This window comes from Anolis sagrei, chromosome 4 (genome assembly GCF_037176765.1).
Source record: "Anolis sagrei isolate rAnoSag1 chromosome 4, rAnoSag1.mat, whole genome shotgun sequence".
In the NCBI taxonomy this organism is placed as follows: domain Eukaryota; kingdom Metazoa; phylum Chordata; class Lepidosauria; order Squamata; family Dactyloidae; genus Anolis; species Anolis sagrei.
This window is the reverse complement of record NC_090024.1, coordinates 28310249-28326557: the sequence shown is the minus strand read 5'-3', so window position 1 is coordinate 28326557 and position 16309 is coordinate 28310249. Positions and strand designations below refer to the sequence as shown.

General features: G+C 37.2%; 1 protein-coding gene across 2 annotated transcripts in view; it reads left to right on the top strand.

Moving 5' to 3' along the window:
* Window positions 1–16309, top strand: part of OXR1 (oxidation resistance 1) — a 279731-nt gene that overhangs the window by 44267 nt on the left and 219155 nt on the right. For both annotated transcript variants that reach the window (XM_060775765.2, XM_060775764.2), the window contains exon 2: window positions 11325–11405. In XM_060775765.2, coding sequence (XP_060631748.2) covers window positions 11389–11405 — 17 coding nt within the window. In that variant the 5' untranslated portion in view covers window positions 11325–11388. The remainder of the gene's footprint in view (window positions 1–11324; window positions 11406–16309) is intronic.

The following is a 16309-nucleotide window of genomic DNA, read 5'->3' as shown; positions in this document are numbered from 1 at the left end:
TGTTTGGTAGGAATGAGAGACAGGGCCTTCTCAGTGATGGCCCCTCGGTTCTGGAACACCCTTCCTAGGGATATTAGATCAGCCCCCTCCCTCTTAACATTTCGCAAGAATGTTAAAACCCAGCTTTTTGATCAAGCATTTGTAAATGCAATGTAGCAGGCAATGATAGGCCATGGAATGACTGACGATGTGATTGGGTAGTGATTTCAGTAAGGAGACACTGAGGATTTATGTTTTTATTGACTTTTTATGAACCTATATTTTATATGCTAATGTTTTAAATTGTATTTTATGTTGTTGGAGCATCAAATTGTGCCGAATGTAAACCGCCTTGAGTCGCCTTTGGTCTGAGAAGGGTGGTATATAAATACAGTAAATAAAAATAAATAAATAAATAGGTCATAACAAAGTTGCATTGTTTCTGGAAAGGACTGTAAGGTTGTGAGAAGCCTATCCCATACCCAGAGTTGTAATGTATCTTTGCTAGGATTATCCAGATCTTGTACATGTTACTTTTGGGATCGCAACTCCCAGAAATCCCCAAATAGCATAGCATGGGTACTATCCAAGGGATTCTGGGACCCATACTCCAAACCATTACCTTTTTAAAAATGTGATAAAGTAAAATGTCATAAGTGTATGCAGGCTTTTGAGTGCTGCAGAAATCTTTATCTAGATGTTTTCATCCAAAAATCCAGATGTTCAACTACAAAGTCTGCATTAGAGGCTCCATACCAGAAGAAAATATGATGGATGAATTAGTTGCTGTTATATGTCACTTTGGCTATCATCTTCATAGGCTATCCCTCATGGTCGAGTATGATTGCCTTCCAAGTATAGGGTCTTGATGGTGGATCTGTAGGTGACTGTAGAGACCTATTCTTGATCTGCATGTTCTTTTGAAGTGAGGACATCAATTTCCAGATAGAAGGCAGTCCCAACAAGGTTTGGCTTGACGTGCCTTCCTCTTGACACATTTCTCCCTTTTGCTCTCCATTTGTGTTTCTTCTAATTCCACAGCATTGTGGGTAACAGCTGAACTAAATATATAGAAAATCATGATTTCTTGGAAATGTTTCAAAAGAAAGCATGAGATTATCTACAAGTCATGTATAATGCCATTATCTTTACAACTGTACTCTGAATAAGTGCAAAACAGTATTCAAGAGTATTTGATTTGTTAGAACCATTTATCTTCTGCTTCAAAGTTTATTAAAAGATATTTGATCTTTTTTTATAAAGAATCAAACAAGAAATGTTTGAACTGACTCAACTGATTTTTTTAAAAGCAACCACTGTACCTTTAATGATCTGCTGTCTACACCAAACTGTTACAAAATTATTTTTAAGAAACGCATTGTAGTTTATTGTTATAGTGAAGCCCTTTGTCTTTGGAAAGAAAGCAAAATGTACAATCTGAAATGTACCACCAGATTTTACTCCTTCAACTGTATTTCAGGCACTTTTTTTGGGGGGGGGGGGGACTTTATATAAGCTTTCATGGAAATAGGTCAGTATTAGATTTGCAATGTGATGTTTTTATTGCATTCTGTCAGATATTTTTAAATATTATTTTAGAGATTTGAGATTTCTGATTTCATTGTGTATTCTCTGGGGCCAGCCCGGGTGACTAACAAAAAGGGGATGAGTATAAGGAGCTGAAGAAAGCCGATATTCAAAGTATTCCAATTCAGTTAAGAGAGTTACTTGACACAGGCTTACTGACACATTGATTGGGTGACTGAGCGATTGTTGTAAAGGGTACTAATATACAAGAGAGATCTATAACTGCAGTTTGTTAAACATTTGGTTATATTTTTAATGTCAGAGAGGAAATATTTGTCTATAAAGAAAGAACTGGAAGGAATGGACATCAGATTAATCTAAAAAGAGAGATACTAATAGGACAGGAAAAACCCTGCAGTGTTCAGGGTAAGAATGTAATTGTTAAAGTCTTGCCTAACAAGAAGAAGACTAGATGATTAAACAGAACATGCTACAGGCACAAAATAATTAATTCATAAGAGAGAGCCACTGTGTAAGAAGATTATATTAACAAGCTTAGAGATGCAATCCCACTAAACAAGGATATTAAATCCTGGACAACTGTTGGAAGTTTTTTCAACAAAATATTGACAAATTCCAGCTGTATCAAATTTTTTAGAGAAAATTGTAGTTGTTTCATTCTAATTAACAGTGCTGTTTGGATCGTTCTTCTTTCTTGATGATCCCATCTTTATTTTGGTAAGAATGATTTGAGCTGGGATTTGAAAATTCATTGTGCTTCAGGCTCATGCACAGTTCTCTGAGAAACTATAACAAATAGCACATATCTATGTGCATCCAACATGTACTTATTATTTTCAAAACATTTTATACTGTTTAACTTGCAAAATAAATCAGCTGTTAAGCTGTTCAGTGGTTTAATATATTTCTGGAATGATTAATTTATATTTTATTGATTCAAATTTCTTAAGCCAGTTTTATTTTAAGCCACTCAAAAATCTTGTTATATAGGCATATGTTAATTAATACATAAAAATAAAAATCATAAAAAGATGCAGCACACAGTTGCAGAAATCAACGTTATTTATACTTTTCCATTTTTACTTATTTCATTTTATCCCACCTTTCAGCCAAAGAGCTGAGAGGTTATGTGACCTAAAATATAGTAATTCTTATATTCATTATCATACAATGAGCTTCACCGCTGACTGTGTTACCAAAATAGCATAGGTCCATTGCCTGGCATGGCATACTTTTTTGAACACTTGGAAAAATGTAACCAGGTTTGAAGACAGTAACAGAAGTTTTATTCATCTGGCCAGATGGATATCAGGACAGAGTAATCACTCCAAAGAACCGACACAATATATAATACAGTGCAAAGCATTTTATCCCTTTTGACAGCCATTTAGAAAACCTGCTCCCTCCCTTGATAAGCTTAGAAATGGTCACGTTAGAATCGAGCTGTCATTGGCTGGGGATTCCCTGTGATGTCAGAGATGGACGGAATCTCTCTTGTGGTGGGAAAATTGATTGCTATTATTTCTTCATTTGAAGTTGGGAGTCATTTGGAAGATCCTCCAAGGAGAAAAAGGGCAAGACTTGGGAAATGATCTGAAATAGTCTACGATGGGATTATGGGGTTTACAATAGGAGCCAAACAAAAGACAGATCTTATGTAAATCCCTTGATTACATCTCTAACAAGGCCTTGCTTCCCTGAGGGAATTCCCTCTCAGCTGGATATTGGACTGGCTACCTGGATATTCAATCCCCCCCCCCCCAACCGTTTCCCAGGCACATTTTATATAGTTCAAATTTCTTTGGGTGCCCAATTCTTGTTCATATATATGTGAGTCCTCGCACCTTATTGTTCATTCATAAAGAAAATATATGTACAAGGGTTCTCCTCAAATGGTAGATTGGGAAAAATATAGTTATTTCAATACAGTTGTGATTTGTTTTCTTAACAGAGAAGAGTAGAAATTCACCTGAGAAAGCAGATAATGGGACCCCTGGGGTCTAAGTCTTAATTGCATTTTTAAAGAAAGTCCTTTTCCTGTTTGCTCTGTCTAGCCTGCCAAACCAATTTCAGACTTCATAGATGATTAGATCAATCCTCCCAAGAATGTTTGGGGCTGGGCTGGGGCTTGAGTCCCTGCCAAGCTCTAAAAATATGTTATGAATGATTAGTTATTATTATTAGAGGAGGAGGTCAGTTTTTGAATAACAACTGGAGATTTTCATCAGGATCTCCTTTGCTTTAAAGCAACACACTTACTAATGTATCTAATCCAAGTCCATCTTCAGAATAAATGTCTAGTTTGTTTCATATTTGCTTTCATGGGATTTTGGGAAAGTGTTTTGGTTCAGAAGTTTTCTTAAAATAAATGTATTCATCTTCTCTTAATCTAAGTGGCCTGAGTATTCATGCCGTGGTGGTGAAATGTGTTGTGCCACCATTTTATTACAGTAAATTTGGTATCATTGATTAATATACATTTCCCATTTATGAATAAGTTGGAGTTAGAGTCAGAATGGGAGGAGACAGTAGAAAATATTAGAAAGTGGAGTGGAAGTAGAAGGGCTTGCATATTGACTCCACAGACCTGTTTACTATTACCTATCTGAAATATTAGTCTCCATACATTTAATTACTAGTTTCCATGTATTTTCAAATAGGTAGTATTGTAATACAATTACAGTAGCTGCTGTGCAAATCTGAAATAAAGTGGTATCAAAAACTTCTGGAAACTCTTCATACATGAAAACACATTTTAAAATCCTACCTCCAGATACAAAAAGAAATTGTTCATTTATAACTGCTCACCTTCTTTCCTGCATCTTATATGTTTCCAGCATGAGCTATTTATCCTTATTGGCACATTTTGCATTATTTCCCCATCAAACATTCTCAAATGAATACTTTCTGTACAGTTTTCACCAACCCTTATTTATTTCTGACCTTCAGACTGAAGTATGCTTCTTTCTTCAGCTTCATTAAGTGAAGTGTGTGGGATGGAGTAGGTTGACTGGATGGATGTGTACAAATACTATGAATTTTAGAAACAGGGTACTTTATTGCAACTAAGTCAGCAATATTAAGCATGGCAATGGTTTCGGGACATGATGAATTTGTGATTACCTTGACGACTTGGCTTTATGCAACTATTTGATCTGTATTTTAATGTATTGTAATATATTAATGTACTATGATGTTATTATGTTTTAGCTTATTTGTATATGAATTTCCTGTTGTTAGCTGGCCTGAATCCCTCTTCGGAGGTCGAGAAGACCAGGTTATAAAAGTTCTAAATAAATAAATAAATAAATAATAATAATAAATAAAGTATTACTGTACTTTATACTGAGGGCCCTTTCAGACAGACCCTATATCACAGGTTTTCTGTTTCTACCAGATTATGTGGTAGTGGGAACTCATATAATCTAGTTTAAAGCAGAAAACCTGGGATCAGATCCTGGGATAAAGAGCCTGTCTGGAAGGGCCTTGAGTTGGAGGCCAAAAACATATTTATAGAGCTCCTCTGAAGTACCTATATTTGAATGACCAGAGGCAGACAGCCCACTGGTAGCAGGACCAATTTGAATTGCCTTGTCCCAGTGTACCCCATAATCAACCATTGACCATTCCAGTCAAGGGTGGTGGAGTCCAATCTGACCTGTAAGGTAGCATCTTATTCTGCAGAGGAACAAAGAACTGCTTCCACTAGGAAGCACTGGAAAGGCGCAATTGCTAGCAGAAACAAGAGTTATGCTATCATAGAGCCGCAGCAAGATCCTGTCCATTTTATCTCATATTATCAACTCTGACTGGTAGGAGTTATCTAAGGATTCAAACAAGAGTATTCCCTAACCCCTACTAGAGATTCTGATTTTGCATGGTGGCATCCCAATCTGAATATTAACCAGATCTAGCTCTGCTTAGGTCCTACAATCAGATGAGATTAGCTATTTTTAAAATGGCTAATATCAAGGTTAATGAAATCAAGGGGTAGATTTGCAAAAGACAGCTAGGCACTTTGGTCTCCAAATATTTCCTATTGTTTCCTGTTTTGTTTTACAAAGATCTGATGCTTAATGTAGTCAAACTCTTATCTCAGTTCTTCCATTCTCTCAGCATGTTTAGTGTGGATATGAGAGAACACCTTCTTTGTGGCTTTTTGCAGGATCTGGAGTTCCCAGTAAAGGGAAGCTAGTTAGTCTGTTGTCCTTTGCCAAAATCCTACAATGACATTTTTTATCCAAGCAGGTTTTTGGTAACTAACTTGGAAATGAGAAAAGTTTTTTTAACCAATAGTATTAACTGGACCAAGATGATCAAATGCATACAGGGTCTTGAATTCTAAGCCTTTCTGGTCTAGAACTTGGAACATATCCTGCCTCGTAGTTTAAGATGATTCGGGGAGTCCCTGCTCTCGGTTTCGCCAGCTTTGCAAATGTATTTGACGGGGATGAGAGACAGGGCCTTCTTGGTAATGGCCCCCACCTGTGGTACTCGCTCCCCAGTGAGATTAGGCCGGCTTCATCCCTTCTGTCTTTCAGGAAGAAACAGAAATCATGGTTTTGGGACCAGGCTTTTGGAAAGTAGGCATAACAGCACTTTGAAGGTGGAATTGGACTGGAATTGCTATATGGTTGACAATAGTCCTGTTTGATCATGGGTAAAAATGCTTCAAAACCTATTTTGGATGTAGGGGGTGCTGGCGATTTGGTTCGGAAATGATTTCTGAAATTTCCCAGAAAAAAGTTGGAATTTTCTGAAATTTCCGAATTGCTTCGTTAATGGTGGGCACGATTGCGCAATACGCAAAACTGCAAACAGAACAGAGAAAACTTCTGGAGATTCCCTCTCCCCCCCCCTTTTTTTTACCACTACCGAAAAAACGTGCCACAGTAACAAAAATTTTGAACAGATAAGTTCAGATTTGTAGTTCCCACAAGTAAAAAAGTACAAAAAAGTAGTGTGCAACCACAAGCAGAGATATTATTATTATTAGAAATTATTATTACAAATTATTTGAAATTGTTAGCAGATAAGGGGATTCAGAAAGTCCAAAGGGACTTTCTGGGATCCCAGAATCCAAGGTCTCTAGAAATTGGCAGACAGTGGCAGGCAAGAGAAGAACACTTCTCCCAGTTGCCCTTTTGTGCTGCCCTGTCCTTTTTCTCTCCCCAAGCAAGCCTCACAGGCAACGGGCCTGCTACCAGCCATTCTCTTCTCTCCAATTTGTTGTTCCCTTCCTTCCCTATCCGTAACCCTGTTGCTCTGTCACACTTTTCCCACCCAAGCTGCCTTCCCAACCCGACCCATTTACGTCCCCTGCTCACAATGAGCCCACGAGGCATGCATGGCCCTTTTAAAGGGCAATGGCTGCTGTGCCATAACCCCACCCCTCCCCACATGGTTTTCCTTCATTGGTTGGAGGCAAGCATCCCAGCATGCAAACTGCTGCTTGCCTTGCTGCACGCTTGTCTCCAAATGTTTAGTCATTTCCAATTCATTTCATGACTCAGAACAAAGATGGCAACAGTGGCTTCGAAAGGCAAGGATACTTGGCTCCTTTTACCATATGTGGTGGACATGTAAAGAAGCAGTAAAGTTCTGGACGAAAATTCACGAAGAAACACAAAAGATTTTAAAAAGAAGCTTTATAAAAAAAAACCGGAGTATTATCTGTTAGAATTTACGGACTTAGATTTACAATTGACGGAACAAGAAGATAAACTTTTTACTTCTATTATGACCACCACTAGAATTGTTTTTGCTAGAGAATGGAAACAAGACTCAGTCCCATCCATACAGGAGTGGGTGGACAAAATTAGAGAAATAATGGATATGGACGAATTGACTTTTTTGTTGAAGAAAAACACAGGCAAGATAATGAGAAGAATGAATTGGGACAATCTTCAAGACTATCTGGACAATGTGAGAAAATAAAAAACAAGAGAGAGAATTCTCCTATCTGTTTTCTTTTTTTTTAGTAAGGAAAATATTTTTGATTAATAAGAAAATAATAACCAAGAAGATGGAATAGAAGTCACTTCTTTCTTTTTTTTTGTTTTCTGTGTGTTTTTGTGTTTTTGCCTTTTTTCCCATTTTGCTTTTTGTGTGAGTATTTTTGTAGAATGTGTTTTATCGTTATCTCGTCTTCTTTTTCCTCACCTTTCTATACTTTTATTGTTCTCACTCTTTCGTTGTATTCTTTATAAAATCTAATAAAATTCTTTTAAAAAAAAGAAAGGCAAGAATACTTCCGGGTTCCCAAATCGCTTCAAAATTGCTTCAAAAAGGAATTTGATCCGAATTTAATCCGAATTCAGAGGATTCTGAACGGACCTAACCATGACTAGTAGACAATAATGCTTTTAATTGTTTTTAATTTAATATTCTATCTATTGTTTTCAATTGTTGTTATATTGTTGTACTTGTCTATATGTTGCAGCATCAAATTGTTGCTGAGTGTAAGCCATCCTGATTCCCCCCCCCCCGGGGGGGGGGTTGAGAAAGACAGGGTAGAAATGCTGGAAATAATAAATAGTAAAAACAGTTACTTTTGTGGAGTCTTAGCTATCACGATCACAAAATAGCATGACTGTTCTCTAGGAAATTCTGAGTGTTGTACTCCTAAAAATGGAACTTGTCCAAGCTCTTTGCTCACTCCAGTCCAACTGCTATCGGCTATGCTTTGATGACCCTAATATCTATACTGAGCATTATGTTGTTTTATTTTGTCAGCAAATGCATGTAAGCAGTGAATGTAAAGAAACAAAAATTGGGAACATACCACTTGTTTCTTCTCCTTTAACAGAGTTCTTGTCAAGTTCACCATCATCCAATTTTAAGCTTCTCCATAAGGCAGCACATATTCACAATTGTACTGTTATCAATGTTTTACACAGCTCCATCTCAATAGCTGTGTTGAAATGCAACTAGATTACATCTATTGGCTACATCCCTGTCAACTCTCATTGTCATCTTGTCACTGGCTATAATCTGATGGGTTAAAGGTGACCTGTTCCTTTATAAACTCTCGTTACCATTTCATTAAGATGGACTGTGAGGTAAGGGCTGCACATCAGGTAGTTGTGCGTAAGCAAGTGGGCATTATCCCATTAAGGCAGCAGTCCTATGTGCATGTACTGGAAAGTATGGTAAGCTTCATTAAAATCAGCAGGATTTCCTAGCTTGGAATAGCAAGAAAGTTTATGGGGCAGGGCATAGCTCTAAAGTTTAGAGCCTTAAACCTTACATATCCACCAAAGGTAATTGAGATTATCCTACCAATCTTTCAGAGCAAAATCAAAGAGGTTAGGGCATATTAAAGCACCACAGAATTGCACATGTCACATTCGTTTTATGATATCTTTCGAAGTATCTTGTTCCATCACAGTGACCTTTTGGACCCAAATACAATCTGTAGTCAGAGAAGCATATGTTTCCAGCTTGTGAACAAATGCGCAAAAATATATGTTCAATACATTTGTGGGCTTGAAACAGCATAAATATGTACATTTCAAAGCTGAATACAAACATCCTTTTAGTAATTGAGAGAAAAATATATACATTTCCAAAATATATATGAAAATAGAAAACAATTTCCAGAATTGCATACAGATTTCCAAGGGAGAAAAAATGCCCATACAATGCACACCCTTTAAGGTAGATACCAAGGAATCTCAACAATTTCAAGTTATCCTACTTATTTGCACATCCACATTTAATTTATAGATTGTGAACAGAAAGTTGCGCCCTTGCTTCCAATAAAAAGAGAGAGCAGTTGTAGTAATAAATCATGGAAAATTGGAGGAACTGAGATGAAAATGCCACTGCCAAAACTAAGAGTAATGAAAGATACGGTTGAGTGTTTCTGCTTTTTTGTTTCTTTTTCTTTTCAAGGCACTGCTTTATCAGCTAAAGCTAACAAGACATTTCACCTGAAATGACATCAAAATGCCTGTGCTAATAGGATCTTTCCTAAAGCATTTTCCAAATTAGGGACACATTTTTTAACCAAAATCTTTCTGTCAGTGAAATCTAATTTAACCCGAGACTATTATTAACAAACTAAAAAAATGCTTTTGAGTTTTGGCATTGCTGGGAGCGTTTCAATACATATCTTTTAAAAAAGTTGTTAAAGTCTTTGAATATATCCATATTGCAACAGCAATAACAGAATGTGGTTGAGCATTTTAATTTTTAAAAAAATCCTTAGTCAACTATACCTGTGTATATATTTGTGACCAAGCATGGAATAACAAAATCAGGGACAAAAGGATAGGTTCAATAAGGGCTGCTTTATTTGACCTATAGCCTATTCAATTTGTGTTGAACCTGGAAAGAAGCAATGGGAGCAATGTGATAAGGGTTTGATTGTGGCAAGTGCCAACCCTTGACAACCTTTTCAGCATTTCTTTAGGTGAAATAACTTAGTCCTGAGGGCAATCCAACAGTTGGGTTGCTCCCCAGTCAGCTATTTATTGGAAAGTAAAGCATTCCTACCCAAGTTCCAGGAGTGAAAGCAAACCCCCAAGTCAGCCTCAAGTGTCAGTTCCTTCCCCATCCCCTGGGTCCCATGAGCTAATAAGGTTATTTCAGAGCACTCCATTATGAAAACATCCTAGCACACAGTTCTACATGCAACAGTCTCTGGTCTCTTTCCCTGGAGGTCATCAAACATATCCTTTCCACTACAGTGCCATTTGTCATGCACGCACAGATGCATATTGATGACCACATGTGGAATAATGAGAGCAGACACAGAAAGATGGATTAAATAAGGATCACATTCTTTAAAATGTAACCTATTTAACTTGTGTTGAAACTGAAAAGAAGCAAGAGGGGAGAACAGCCTGTTGTGGGGGCCACCTGAGGATAAGTGTCATCCCTTGGCAACTTCTTCATACTTCTCTTGGGTGAAATGCCTATGCTCTGAGGGCAATCCAACAATTCCAGCCTGACAAGAGGCACTGAGTAGGAGGTGAACTAGATGTTCTGAAAGGTCACTTCTAACTCTAGTTCTAAGAGCTCTAGCACGGTCTAATGCTGATGTCTACCCTGAGCATTCCTTTAACAGCTTTTTTTCCTATCAGTGGAGATTCAGATTCAACTTTGAACAGCTATTAGATTTCCCATAATCCTCTTCACATAGCATCAGACTGGAGACACTATGCAAAATAGGAATGGCACCACCCAGTGCTGACTTTCTGTTATTGTTATGTATCTTTAAAGCATTTCCAACTTTTGGCAGTCCTAAGGTGACCTTACAGTGGGATTTTCTTGAAAGTATTTGTTCACAGAAGATTTGCCTTTGCCTTCCTCAGAGGCAGAGGGAGTGTGACTTACCCAGGGTCACATAATGATTTTCAATAGCTGATTTGAATTCTGATCACTTGAGTTGTAGTCCAATGCTCAAACCTCTATATCACATTGGTTCTCACATACTCTTCAGTATTCACAAACAAAAATGGGAACATGTGTGGCCAAGCAGTATGTATGCTTGTCTTTCTGTATGTGATTAAAATGCAAATCAATATTTTAGTTCTGTTTGTTAATAACATCTATATACATATCTATATATTTATAGAAATATCTGAAGTGGCAGCCACCGCCTTCTCCTCCTTTGACTTACGTGCTAATTGCCAGTCTATATGTTGATGTTCACCATTAGGCAGAGAAGACAGCGGGGCAGCTGTGTTCCTTTGGGCTTGTATGGGATATGTGTCTTTTGAAAAAAAAAAGTAACGCCAGGTTATCTGCTTAGCACGAAAGTTCACCATTTTCTCCATTTCTCCTACCAGGTCAACTAGAACAAGACATCTGACTGCTGGCTTCTCATACATTTGAAGTACATCACCTACCATTATGTTTAGTACTAAAAGGTTAGTGTTTGTCTTTTGTCACTTCATGCACATGTCTTCTTTCTCTCTCTCTCAAATCTAGCTAGAAAATGTCATTGCTATATGTACATATGAATTTATTTGTTTAGTAAAGCTTGATTTGCTGAATCAGAGTTTGCCTGCCAGAGACACATTGCAATGGTTACTGTATTATATTTATTTAATGGGTGAATGAACACCCACTTGCACCACCTGAAATCAGTTCAGCTACTCCAACAGATACAAAAAGATCTCAACTTGCTTTAAGTGTTCCCTTTGTCTGGGGCAAGCCTCTTCTTCTCTAAGGTTATTTGCTTCCTCTACTCAGCCACCTTCCCTGTTTTTTGTACTTTACAGCATTGAATGTTTGCCACTTTATGTTGTAAATCACCCTGAGTCCCCCTGGGGAGAGAGGGTAGGATAGAAATAAAGTTTTGTTATTATTTATTATTATTTTCTCACCTTTTTCAAGGAGGAGATGACACCTTCCTTGGAAAATAGGGATGTAGTAGTTGGCACTGAGAGCACAGTGCTATCCAGAGGTTTCTTGGCACTGTACTTCATAATAAATCTTAGGATCTGGCTATCACTTGCCATCATCACATCACATCATTTGGCTAAATGTCCCATGATCCCTAGCAGGAAATAACATGCTGAGCCCTTTGTAGGAAATAGCCTTTTGGATGAGGGTTTGTGGGACCTCTTCCTGTCTTTTGTCACCTGGCATACCTTCTCAAAAATATTCACTAACCAAGGATATTGTGTATGGATAGGATGGCTCATGGCAGGGGAAGAACTGGAGCCCTCTCTAAAACTAGCTGTGGATACAGCTCAGAAATGGTTGAGCAAAAGGGGTATTGGAAGAGGGGAGGGGGGCTACTCGTATAATTAAGCTCTGCCTTTTTTGTTCCTAAATTCAGAAGTATATGTGGCTGTGATAAACTCATTTCAACAATTTTGAATCTGATTACATATAATCTTGTTATATAGATTGATATAAATATATGCCTAAAAGTTTTGACTGGTTGTAAAATTCAGACTTGAAGTGTTGTTGACTTTGAAACACTATTTGGAGATGTCACTATATATGCAGGGCAGTCTGCTCTTGTGTGAATCTTTCCATAGGTCCTGTTTTACATGTTGCCACATACAGATGTGAGATAAATGGTAGTGAGAGAAGAGACCTTTTGGGCAGTGTTACACAAATTGGTTCTCTATATTTCTGGTATTGACAAACTTTGGTAGGCTGTTAGAAATTGTGGGAGTTGAAGTTCAAAACACCAGGAGGACCAAAGTTTGCCCAAAGTTTGTCCATGCCTGTGCTAACTCATCCATTTTTTTCTACACCACACATGTTATCACTAAAAGAAATATTTAATGCAATATGACTTCCCTAGTACAACTCTATGATATTCTTTGGGTAGAAGTACTTCATTTGAATAGGGTTTGCTTGGAGATGAGACCTGGGTCTCATATCCAAGATTATGTACGTATATGGCTTCACATATCCACACAAAATCTGAGAACATACCCCCATGGATATGGGGGGCATACTGTATAACATTTAAATGCTATTGCTGATGAGAAAGATAAATAAAGGGGGGAACAGGTTGCGCAAGAAAGAGAATTAAAGGCTTGATTTTGTTTTTATAGGAACTCTGAAATGTTATAATATTCTGATGGAATTTATAACATGGAATTTATAATCAAAACACTCTCATTTCAAGTACAAGAGTTCTTTTGTTGCCAGGCTGGCAGTTCATATTAACTATATGAACTTCGTTCTTTCACCCTCATTGTGTATGGTAAGCACAGCTTTGCATTTGGTGAGTCATCTCCCTCTGCTGAAGTCTGAGAAACCTAGTGCAGAATAATTCTCCAGCATTTGAAAGTAATGATGAAGAAAAATAGCTTATACATTGTCGTAAGAGTGAGCTAGGTAGTGACGTGAAAGTAAAATGCAAAATTAGTGCATAATCTCAAAATTTCCCAAGAGTCTAGGTGCACAGTGCACTCTATGGTGGCATTCCTCGTTATTGTCACTTTTGCTCAGGTTGCTAAATGTCAATCCAACAAAATCTGGAAGCCTGTGTGTTAGGCAATTAATATACTTATACACTTTGCTTAATGGCACAAGAAGCATTTAACAGAAAAGAAACAATAGCAAAAAAGAAAAAGAAAAAAGGATAACTTATCAAAAGCTTTTGGAATCTGAAAAAGAAGAATATAGATTTACCCTGTATGCAAATGTATAGATCTAGATATTTGAGTCAAATAATCAATTGAAAAATCTGAATTGACTTGTCAATGTGAGTACTGGTCAATGTGAGTACTATATCTTATTGAGAAAGAAATAAGATATAGTACTTTTGCCATTCTCTAAGTAGAATGGCAAAAGGCAAGAGCTTTGTCTGTCTTAGGACAACCTAAAAGAAGCACTGATCCTGTTTACTCTCTCCACCATAGCACTGCTTCTGGCCTTTTTGAATGCCTAGGCAGGGAAATGGCAGTGGTGGCTGGCCCGGTGTGGTAGCATTGTCATTTTCCCTTTCTGCAGAATGATCCTCAACTTATCAATATCAAAAGCCATAATAAATTGAGAGCCTCCAAAATCTGCTCTCAATTTATACACGGGGTTGACTTATACATGGGTATATATGGTAAATCAAATAAGAAAAAAAATTGTCTGAGAGCTATAACCTTCAGTATTTGAAATATTTAAGATGGATAAAAATGTGTATAGCTTTGATTATTGGAAAAACTTATAAACTTCTATCAAAAATGGAAGTGGAAGAGGAGCAAGTAAAAGACCATACGGTAAGATGAACTCAGAATTTTGGATATAATATGTAGCTGGAACAGTGGAAAAGTATGTGGTTACAGAGAATGAAATTTCTGTTTATGATTTCAAAGATTCATTTAAATATAATGATATATCAGTGGCATCTGACACCAGAGAAATTGTCTAGAATGTATAAAAATACATCTAATGTTTGTTGGAAATGTAATCAAGCGGAGGGGGCCTTTTACCATATGTGGTGGATATGTGGTAAAGCAAAGAAATATTTAAGTCAAATACATACTTTAATGCAGACTTTTAAAATCAGTGTTCAATTTAAATCTTGAAGTAACATGGAAGACTACTGCAATATAAGACTTCTGTGGTGAGAATATTATATGCAGAGAAAATGGAAGAGCAGAATGATACTAACAAAACAAGATTGGCTCTTAAACTTGAATGATTTAGCTGAAATAGATAAACTATCTGGTTTGACTAGAGAAAAGTCACTGGTGACATCTGTGCAAGATTGGGAACCATTGATTGTCTTTTCATAGAGAAAAGAAAATATGAGAATTATGACTTTTGGCATAGGTCTGGTTTAATGAATCAGGTTTGCCATACTAAAAAGACAACACATTCAAAACATAGTCCCAAATGCCTGTGATGTGCTATGATTTACAACTGGTGAAATGTATTGCCAAAGGCTTTCATGGCCGGAATCACTGGGTTGTTGTAGATTTTTCAGGCTGTATGGCCATGTTCTAGAAGCATTCTCTTCTGACTTTTCACTTGCATCTGTGGCAAGCAGCCTCAGAGGTTGTGAGGTTTGTTGGAAACAAGGGACATGGGGTTTATATATCTGTGGAAGGTCCAGGGTGAGAGAAAGAACTCTTGTCTGTTGGAGTTGGTGTGAATGTTTCAAGTTGCTACCTTGATTAACATTTGATGGCCTGACAGTTTTTAGGTGTGGCTTGTTACTGCCTGGGAAATTCCATGATGAGAGGTGATTGTGTGTTCCTGATTGTTTCATGTCTGGAGTTCTCCTGCGTTTGAGTTTTGTTTTTTACTTACTGTTATAATTTTAGAGTTTTTTAAGTACTGGTAGCCAGATTTTGTTCATTTTCATGGTTTCTTCATTTCTGTTGAAATTGTCCACATGTTTGTGGATTTCAATGGCTTCTCTGTGTAGCCTGACATGGTAGTTGTTAGAGTGATCCAGCATGTTTGTGTTCTCAAATAAAATACTGTGTCTAGGTTGGTTCATCAGGTGCTCTACTATGGCAGACTTCTCTGGTTGAAGTAGTCTGCAGTGCCTTTCATGTTCCTTGATTCGTGTTTGGGCATTGCTGAGTTTGGTGGTCCCGATGTAGACTTGTCCACAGCTGCATGTTATACGGTAGACTCCTGCAGAGGTGAGAGGATCCCTCTTATCCTTTGCTTAACATAGCATTTGTTGAATTTTCTTAGTGGGTCTGTAGATAGTTTGTATGTTGTGTTTCCTCATCAGCTTCCCTATGCAGTCAGTGGTTCCCTTGATGTATGGTAAGAACATACATCCTCTGGGTAGATCTTTGTCTATACTCTCATGGCTTGTTCTCAGTCTGGTGAAATCCTTCCTTCCTTCCTTCCTTCCTTCCTTCCTTCCTTCCTTCCTTCCTTCCTTTTTTCTGTAAACTTATATGTTTTTTTCCATGGTTTTTTTGTTATAGAAGAAAAAAAATAAGCAACAAGACTCTGAACATGCAACATTTTGGTATGCTACATTGCAGAAATTTATGACTGAGGTAAACTCGAAGCATCATATCTAATTAAAGGAGGATTTTTCTCTTTTATATCTTACATATATAGTTCAAATGCACAGTTGTGCTTTATTATTTTTATGCATCCAAAACGAATGCTATTAAAACATGTGAGTAATGGGTCTTATCCTTCAATTTAATGAGAGCAAATCTATTCTACTTTACACAAGTGTGTGTGTGGAACAGAATGCTTCAATTTTAGAAATGTCCGTAGACAGGATGATTCATTTCAACAAATGTTAATGCATGCATTCATGTACCAAATTTTCTTGCACATAATATCTTTTAATCTGATTAAGCACATTGATCTTGTGAAGCAAAACATT